This window comes from Oryzias melastigma, linkage group LG22 (assembly GCF_002922805.2).
Source record: "Oryzias melastigma strain HK-1 linkage group LG22, ASM292280v2, whole genome shotgun sequence".
In the NCBI taxonomy this organism is placed as follows: domain Eukaryota; kingdom Metazoa; phylum Chordata; class Actinopteri; order Beloniformes; family Adrianichthyidae; genus Oryzias; species Oryzias melastigma.
In genome coordinates, this window is record NC_050533.1 from 17,478,100 (window position 1) to 17,488,375 (window position 10,276).

The following is a 10,276-nucleotide window of genomic DNA, read 5'->3' on the forward strand; positions in this document are numbered from 1 at the left end:
AGATATATAGCATTACCTGTGATAATGCTAGTGTGAATGCTGTGAGCTGAATTTAGCCACTGAAGATGCTGAAATTGATAGCTAAAAACGCTGAAGTTAATAGCTGAAATAGCTGAAGCTTATAGCCAGCAAAAATATTAACTAAATGCCAAATTAACATAAAAAAATAAAAAAGGTTAAGTTAGCCAAAACAGCTAGCATGCAGCTGAAATCTTAGCTAAACTCCAAAATAGACAAAAAAACAAAAAAGCCTAAATTAGCCAAAATAGCTAGCATGTAGCTGAAAGATTAGCTAAACTCCAAAATAGCCTAAAAAAACCCTTTAAAAAAAATGCCAAAATAGTCCAAAAACTAAGCAGAATGCCATTATAATTTTCAACTTTACTACACTCTGACTCCATATAATATAAAGTAACAACTAATCGACTATTAAATTTGTCGTTGACTATTTTAATAGTCGATTAGTCGTCGATTAGTCGACTAATCATGGCAGTCCTAGTTACTTGTTGGTCTTTTTAAAACATTGAAAGTAAGAGGACAATCTCATTGGTCAATGCCTCAGTTCTAAAGATGAAATCTGATTTGTTTGGCAAGTGAGAACTCTTCTCTAAACCCTGATATGAACCATATAAACAAACAGTGCTTTAGTTCATCCATCCATCCATTTTTTTTAACCTGCCACATCCCTTTTGGGATCACGGGCTGCCAGAGCCCAACCTGGCCACTATTGGGGTACACCCTTTACAGGTCGCTAGCCTGTTGCTGGGCCAAACAATCACACACCGAAAAACTGTCATCAATTTACCAACGCCGCATATTTTTGGACGGTCAAGCCGTAGTGCCCAGAGAAAACCCACATATGCACAAGGATCCCTATTTTAGCTAATTTTAAGCTGTTTTGGTTTACTTGGGGTACAGGTGTCAAATTTCAAGTGCAAATGCCCTACTTGTTTTATATATTAGCTGCTAATGTAGAAGCTTATTGGGAAAACACACCTGACCCAGGTAATCAGTGGCAAAAAGGCTGGTTTTCTGCAAGATACTGACTATTCTGTTGAGCAAAGAGCTAAAATGAAACAAAGACAGGGAATGGCAAAAGCTATGTGCATTGCATGTTTAAAAAAACACAACAAAAATCAAGCAAAACAGTTTCTTTGTTGTTGTAATCCCATCAATTTAACAGTTGCTTTCATTGTTTCTCTAGTTTAGGATTCAGTGCTGCTGCCATATTGTTTAGAATTATAAAGCCATTATCTGTACATATTTCACAATATGGAAAAAACCTTGGGACGTTTGTCTAAATGTTGCTTTTCTAAAGTGTCATTTTTCAGTTCTTTCAACAACAATAAGATTGAGGGTTCAAATCACTATTGCACAACCTTTTTACAACTTGCTCTTACTTAGTAAACCTTTGTAGATGAGGCATTAGCCTTACACCAAGAGAGGTGTTGCCCTCTTGGATACAGAAGATTTAGTGTCATCTGCTTAAATTCCAGGGCCCTGAAAACAGGTTTTTTCTCTTTCAGTCCTCACACTGTTACCTGAGGTGCCATTAAAGGACACTGAGTAAAGGCTATCTCATATGTGTGGTAACAACGGTGACAAGTATTGTTCAAACTATTTCTTTGTCAAATATTTACCTTACAATAAACTAACCTTGACTTACAAAGATAGAAACCCAACTATCAAACTTTTATTATTTCGGAGACAAACTGTATATTGAATTTTTGCTTTACTATACTTTGCTCTGTATATGTATAGGGAAATTACACTGTTTTGTGACATAACATTATTTAAATGAATGGCAAATTTGTTCTTTAATGAGGTTTAATGTGGGCTTGTATACTAAACTCCTCTACTCCTTAACTTGCATTTTTTCCCCTAATTGTTGAGCTGACTTTCCTAAATTAATCTTTTGGGAGCACACAATTTATGACCCCTTCTTAAATGGATTTTAATGCAGTATAAATACATTCTAACTGTAATTGCGTTACAACTTTAGCACTGGATCCAATTTTGAAGAAATGATTAACTGTCCTTGGGAAAAAACACATGAAGTTGGAGGGGGGGCAAAGCAGGTTTTGGACTTTGTTGATTAACAAACATCTATTTTTTGAGAAATATTTATATTTACATACCTTGAACTCCGTTCACTTTAAAAGTTTATGGTCCAATCAGAAAAAAAGTGTTTGCTGCGGAAGTGAGTCAGTGTCATGTCAGGTTTTACTTCAGTGTTCTTTTTTAAAGATTTATCCTAAATGTTTTGTCATGGATTGCTGAGTCCATTAAGTCAATTAAGTGCTTGATTGTGTGGCTTTACTTCTGTTTTTCTGCTCCATTTCTCCTTTCTGTTCAGTGCTGTTTGTATGTGTGAGGGCACGCATGTTTCCATTTGCTTGCCTCGTAGATGCTGTTTCCTCAAGTGATTCTACTTTTGAGTCGATTGCATCAGCATGTGTCCTCATTATCATAGCTTTAAGTCCTGGCAAGATGACTCTACAAACATGGGACACAAGTCCAGTACTCCCCAGGAGCTGGCCAGTTCTTGTGATTCCTGCAGTTTGCCATATGGTACAGGGAGAGTTGCAACATTAGCTGAATGTTGATTCCTGTTTTGTGCCATGGCTCCTCCTGTCCCAGATTTGATTAACATACCAGGCCAAGCACATATTTTGTCATTATGACAAATCACAAGTCTTATATGCAAGGCAAATTAGAGTGTAATTTTTTTACTAACTACATCAAGGATATTGTATTCCTCTGCACACATGTTTAGCAGTTCTCCCAAATATTTATTTATTAAACAGTTTGATTTTCTAAAATAAATTGACTAAAAACTTTGCCTTGAAACAATAGTGATATCACTGTGATTCCGCATCTTGCATAATATTAAGTTGCATATTTGTGACAAAAAGGTAAACACATTACAAAACTCAAAAGTCCAGGATTCACTTCTGTTGAGGAGGATGCTTGGTAGACGCACATCCTGGTGTTCTGAGTCAGGAGTTTGTTGTTCCACACCCTGTGTCGGAGTAGGGCCATTACAGCTTCAGCTTTTGAAATCCTTCTGCTTACCTCAACATCCAAGGAGTGGAAGCTGTGCGGGTCATTAGGGCTGCGTCGTCAGCAAACAGTAACTTGCAGATGAAAACCTTCACAACTTTTGTCTCAGTGGGCAAATTTGAAAAGTTTGTCATCAGTTTTAGTGTAGAGAAAGACACACTTGGTACAGTCTCAGATGCGTGAAAAAAAAAATAACCCCAAAGACGGCGAGGTGAGCACACAACTCTGTCTTACTCTACTGTTCACGGGATAGGCTTCCGACGTTTCTCTGATTAAGTGGACGGTTTTGTTTGTGTTCTCGTGAGAAGTTTTGACCATGCTGTGCATTCTTGGAAGGCAGCCAATCCTTCACAGGATCTTAAGGAGCCAATCTCTGCTCACCAGGTCAAATACTCTGGTCAGGTCAGTGAATGCTATAAGCAGTGATGGGCAACTTTAGGCCTCAAGGGCGGGTGTGTTTGCATGTCCAGATATCCAAGCCCTACTCATGACTGATAACCTGGTTCAGGTGTGTCCAGCCAATTAGAACATGCCAGAGCAGGGTATTTTGGAAAGAAATGTGACCTACAATGCCTAAAGTTGCCCATCCCTGCATATTGAGGCATCTGTTGCTTATGGCACTTCTCTTGGAGGTGATAATACCCAGCTTTGATCAGTTGGGCCTAAAACAGCAGTGTAACTTTGGGTAGGCTGGAGATCCCCTGCAGACGGGATAGAACGTCAAAAACTTTGCCCACTGCTTAGTAGCAATGATGGCGTATATGCCAACTGCCCGCCAAAGTTAATTCCCCCCCCCCCCAGTTTCCTCCCTTATCTTTTGGTTATTTACCAAACCAGATTGTAAGGCAGCAGGAGTCTCAGAAAAGGGAGTGAGTGTCTATCTTCCCAACTGATTACCCAGCTACTGCCCTTCATTAGTACCATTAACTACTGCATTTCTACATCATTATTAAATTGATCTGTTGCCACAAGATTAGATAGGTAACAATTGTGACATCTAATGTGACGCATTAAAGGACGGTATGTTTTTTTTCTTGATAACTTAAGATATGTTTGTTTTTTTATTAATATTAATGTTTTGCTTCTCTTTTCCCCCTTAGATATCAATGACAAGACTGAACTAAAGGCATTCTTTGAGGGCAACTGCTCCCAGATTTATTTTATCTTCTATGAAAATTTCATTACACTGGAAAGCAACCTAAAACAAAAAGGTAAGTAATATTTTATTTTTTATTCTTATTTTTTTTGTAGTTATTCTTTCTAAAATCAAACAATATTTCTTGTGTTGTAGAATCAGAATTATCTTCTATAGTATTTCAGCTAAACTCTGTTGCTTCATTCAAACCAGCTTAATTTTACGTGTTGTTTTGATCTCACTATGCATTTTTCTCTGCTGTTGCTTGTGCCTTGCTCGTTTAATCACTGAAATAGTAAAGCCAGGTAGCAAATTGTCCCATTTTCTCTTGTTGCAAGAGAAATAGCAGCCTAATTTACTGCTAAAATTAGCTGGCAGCAGTGTAAGCCAACAAGCAGTCTCCTGCTTTAGGATTGAGTATCGATCCACTGTTGTTTTTAGCAGACTGTGTGAAAGTGGCCATTGACTTAACTGAAAATGTTGCAAGCAGGTGAATCAAGTTTCACTGTATACAGTCAAGCTTGAAAAATTCATATCCCTAGAAAATTGGAGCTAAACGTGGAAAATCTTTGGAAAATATTTCTCTTTTACACGTTGATCTCTCTGGTACATTCAATTGTGTGTACTGTAATATTTCAAAGTTGCATTTTTTTTTTTTTTTGGACATTGATGAAAATAAAAATATTTTGTAACCTGGTTTGGGTAACGTCGAAAAGTACTTATGTCTTAAAAATTCAAATAAAATAGTGTTTTTGGTGTCTTTAACATGTTCTTGTAGTATTTTCCTTGTGATGGAAGAGATATAGAGAATTTAAGATTAAAACTACGTTTCTGAGTATTTATGTATTCAAATCCTGATGGATCAGAAGCACACAAACCCCGCAGTTTGAGAAAGCTCGGGTTTGTGACGCAGCACCTACCATTGGTGGGCCAAAATCTCTCCTCTCCCTTCCAGTTCTAAATCCTCCTCTTGCAGACAAATTGATCCATTAACGTCTTCATTTTCCGCATTTGAGCTGCCATTTGGCTCAAAACTGTACAGCTGGATAACTCTAATAATGCTTGCCATTTTTATTTGGTATGCTAATGTTAGCTTGGGGTTGTGAGGAGCTGTAATATAACAGCAAAGAGTATAAACAAAGGCATGCTGGGATATCAATGTAGAGGCAAATTTCTTATGAGGTCCTGCTGCTCTTCAAAAAATATATCTTAAAAAACAACTGGGTTTTTATGGAATGTTTGCTAAAATTGCATAATCATAATCAAAATACCACTGGGAAAGATTTTACAATAGGTAAAGCAATATGTAGTTGGAGTGTGACTTTAAGCTTGATGTTTTTGTCCCCTTGCAGAATAAAATTATTTTTTTGTGTTTTTTTGCATTTTCAAAGAAGTCAGTGTGACTCTGCTTCTGTCTTTTATAAACCTGGGTATTGAATGGATTCTCTTCATTTTAGGGAACAAATCTCAGAGGGAGGAGCTGGACTCTATCCTCTTTATTTTTGAAGTAAGTCATCTCTAATTTTCTGTTTTTAAAAGCTTCCTTTTTGACTATTTGCACTGCATCAGCCATTTTTTTTAGTTGAACCATCAAGGCTCAATGTGTTCCCTGTAGGACTGTGAATTTACACGAGAAAATGTGACAATCAGAAGATATGATCAAGTGAGAAGAGTGGTAGCTCACTCGTTCCCTTGTGACTTTTCTTTGTTTTAAGATTGACGTGTGTACACAACTGCATCAAAAATATGTACTTTGTTTGTTTGTGCAAAGCAAGTTGGGACTGCAGGTTAAAGTACCCTACCCTGTTTTCCCACCAGACTGCAGAGGCAGCTCAGGTTTCCATTACAAATGAGCAGTTCTCTGGTTGCATTTGCTTTGGGCAGGTCTTTAAGGATGGCAACAGATCGCATGGAAGCCAGACTGTTTTGTTTTGGGTTTTTTTTGTCTGGTCTAATAAGTATTAGTTTGTCTAATCGCTAGGGGAGTAATGATCCCTGTTTTGTGATCAACACTGAGTAAAGACAATCCTTGGAGCAGAAGCTTGAATTTATTGCAGTAACTTGAAGTATTTTCTGTTGGTGTAGAAATATGAATTATAAATATGACATCATACTCAATATAGAATGCTACTAAACTTGCAATAAACACTCATTGCAATATTTTTTGGGGGCGATTCATGTTTTCTGGTTGAAGTTGAGTGAAAATAATTCCAATAAGTCTTTCAAGTGTTATTTTAAATAATGTAGGATCATTACTGTTTTTTTTATTTTAGAAATTAGTTTTTTTTCTTTTTTGTTTGCATCTGTAGGCATGTATTTTTTACCCCCTGCCTTTTTCCTTTTGGTCACAAAGATAACAACGCCTTTCCTATAGAAATACTGCTATTAGATGGGGAATTGAATGCCTAATCTATTCCTCCTTAGTATTTTCCTTTCAGAAAGAGCTAATATTAAAAGCAGATTAACCGTCGTTTGTCCCCTTTTAGCCCCTCTGTGGCAACGTGTGCTTACACCCCTGTCCTCAGTAGAGGAGTTTACTCTGAGTGGTGTTGACAGGGCAGATAGAGAGTGGCTTTGATCTTTAGCTCTGGATCTTTGTGGACTTTCACTTATGCCTTATTGTGTGAGGCACGCTAGATCATATTTGATCATAATTTAAACATTGACGGTTAGTCCAAAGATCACATCAGTAACACTGATGTGTTACTGAAATGTTCAAGTTTTTGTGGGGGTTGATAACTTTTCTGTACTAAACAGTGCTGTTATATGTGAGGTGTAAGTATAAATTTCAGATCAAGAATTTACATTTTAAAAATTTGTGTCCCTCATTATTGACACAGATAAGCTTTAGCAATGGAACGATTCACTTGCCCCATGATTTGGTTTTCTTTAAATGTTTTTTCATTCATGGTTTTGTTTTGGTTTTACATGTGATTTATGTATCCATAACAAAAAATAAAAAAAATGAGGCATAAGAAAATTGTTAAACAAGTAACAATAATGAAAAACCTTTCATTTGGCTCACACTAAGCCCTGTCTAGTGTAATAAAACAACAAATCCTTAAATTTTAGCATAGCACATGTTTGATACTTTAAACAGGATGCAACATTTCACTTTCTTCACAATTCGAATCTCTAATTACGTCTGAAGCTCTTGCAGCCTCTGTCCAGCTTATACTAAACAACAGAGTAACCTATACATTTGATCATGTCTGTAACAAAAACTGTTTGTGGCATGCTTTAATAGTTCACAGCAGGTAAATAAAAAATAGTAAAGCCCCTGTTTTTGTTTGTTTCCCCTAGGATGTTCTCATAACCTTAGCACACACATAAGATAAAAAGATTGTCCCTCAGTTTTTTTCTTTTAACCTGATCTGCCTCTTTGCATTTCTATACTGTGAATAGAAATAGTGCGAGTTGTGGGAATGACATTACTGTCAGCCTGAGGTGTGCTGTGACCCCTTTAGGTTGGCTGCTGTTGGGGAGTGATCTCAAATGCCGATCCCTGCTGCCTTCTTAAATGCTACAGAAGCACACCACCCCCACTCAATGAATAGCATCATCGTGCCTTCCTGGTTTTCCTTTGTGTCTGCTGCCACAAAGGCATCCAGCACTGAAGCTGTTGATGCTGCACCACAGCTGTCAGACACCTGACATTTATGTAATTCAATAAGTTAATACATTTTTTTGCTGCAGTTTTTTTTCATCTGATCTTACTGGGTGCTGCATTCTTTTGGACATTTTATTTATTTGGAATTTGTGCTAGATTATTTAACAGCTTTTGGGACTCATATGCTGTTGAGTTGCTAAATAACAAAAAAGGATAAAAAGTGAGATCTAACTTAGGTAGCACTTTTTTTGTAATATTCACTGCTCATAAACAGACGTAATTTATCCTCACTTGAGTTTTGCTTTTAGGTGCATTGCATATATGTCTATGGTTTAAAACTATACATGTTTCTGGTTTGTGAATCAACCAAAGATAAAATATAAATAATACATCCATCCATTTTGTTTACCCGCTACGTCCGTTTCTGGGTCATGGAATTGCCAGACAGGGTTCACCCCAGACACTCCAGACATGCTGCAAGTCTGTCACAGGGCAACACAAACACACACATGCACACCTAGGGACACTTTAGAGTCACCAATTAACCAGTGAAGTATGTTTTTGTACTGTGGAGAGAACCCACACATGCACAGGGAGAACATGCATCCTGAAATAATACACATTAGTAAAAAGCTATATTCTAGAATTGTGTGGAGAAAGTCTTGCAAAATCAAAAGACAAGATTAAAATATTTCTGTTAAAGTTTTGTAAGTCTAGATCTATCTTCAGACTTGGTTCAGTGAAAAAAAAACCCTATTGTCCTAATCTAAAAATGTTTCTGAGCAGTTTTATGGTTAAAATTGCTATAATTTACTCATTATTAAGAAAATATTTGCAATAAAAGTTATGCATTGATACAGATCTGTTTACAGGCTATAGTTGCTCACAAAAGTGACTCTCAAATTATTTACTGCTTTGAATTTAACAAAACTGGTTTATTCTTCAAGTTTTGTTTTCACGATGACAGAAAGTGCAGCATATCTTTGTTTTAAAACGGGTGTGTTTGGATGGATTTATTTATTCCTCTCTTTTTAGAAAAAAAATAAATTAATTATAATTTCTGTTATTGTAAAGGAAATTTAGTTTTATGTAAACTTATATCTCAAGCAAGCTTAAGTATGGAAAAAGGACTATAAAAATATTTTGTAGATAATCATTGATTTAACAGTAAATGTGAGAGTACTCTCTGTTTCGTAAGTGTGCTTTGTCAGTCACAAGACCAAGATGAGCTTCTCAAGCCTTAAAAGGTTTGTTTGTAGTCCCTCATGACTGCAGATGCCCTCACAGAGTCTGAGGGCGGCTGGATCTGCCTGCCGCTGAGGTTATGGGACAGGTTAAGGGACAGTTTTGGCACCAACAGAGTCAGAGGAAAGTCTGTGAATCTCCTGTTCTCTTCAGGACATGGCCTCACCATGACCTTTTCTCTTTCATCAGGAACTGACTCAGCATTCTTTAATCCTGCTGTCATTCTCTCTGTAAAGTACCTCATCTTGCATTTTTTCAGTGATTCTAGTAAAAGGATAACTTCAGCTTTCCTAAAATAGCTTTCTGTATTTTGAGTAAAAGTTGGAGGTACTGAGTGTGGTATTATATCTAAAGTAAACATGTAACGGAAAACTGTGCTATGCTGAGAACCTTAGTTTGTTTTGCTTTCTTTTTAAATGGGTTCAAGTAAATAAGTATTTATAGATATATTATAAATATTTAGTAATGCCACTGGTACCTAAAAGAAAACGCAGAGACGACCATTATAGATCCTTCTCTTGTAAAAATGCAGTGGGGTATAAAAGTCACAGATTCTGCAAGTTGTCCAACTTAAAAAGAAGAGAGATCTGTAATATTTATCATACATAAACTTCAACTAAATGTAAAAGAGAAACAAAGGAACTCACATTTTAGGATTTTGAAAGAGTTCATTTGTACAATGATGCAAAAAATAAGTATTTAACAGCTACAAACAAACAAGAATTCAATAAGAAGTTTTTCTATCTTCCATTTATTACCTGTATTAATGTTTGAGATGGTTGTTTGTATAAAAGACATCTGTCCACGCCCTTAAACGGTCAACCACCTCACCATGGCCTCAACACATTTTTACTGTCAAAGTATATCTACAACCAACATTACACACCTCTATTATCTGTTTCTGTGACTGACTGAGCTTTAACAAAACCATCCTGAGGATAGTTTTAAAAACTTGTTTTTCTTAAGTAACTTCATTGCATTTGGGTATTTTTAGGACAGTCTTAGATCTGTCCATACAATTAGTCAAAAATGACATCATTACATAACTGATAGGTGGTTGCTATGCACTTACTTGTAGTAGGTTTGACTTCCAGATTGACTTTCACCAAATCATTTTGTGCTAAAAGTGAAAATTAATGACTGATTTACATAATTTATTAGTCTTTTGGCATTTTTGAGTTATCAAATTAGATTATTTTCTCCACCTACACATGGTTCAGCTT

General features: G+C 36.4%; 1 protein-coding gene across 6 annotated transcripts in view; it reads left to right on the plus strand.

Annotated features, from left to right (window-relative positions):
* The window catches only part of ralgapa2 (Ral GTPase activating protein catalytic subunit alpha 2), a 95,196-nt gene that overhangs the window by 12,208 nt on the left and 72,712 nt on the right, over positions 1-10,276 (plus strand). For all 6 annotated transcript variants that reach the window (XM_024297340.1, XM_024297669.1, XM_024297508.1 and 3 more), the window contains exons 2-3: positions 4,164-4,274; positions 5,656-5,705. In XM_024297340.1, coding sequence (XP_024153108.1) covers positions 4,164-4,274; positions 5,656-5,705 — 161 coding nt within the window. The remainder of the gene's footprint in view (positions 1-4,163; positions 4,275-5,655; positions 5,706-10,276) is intronic.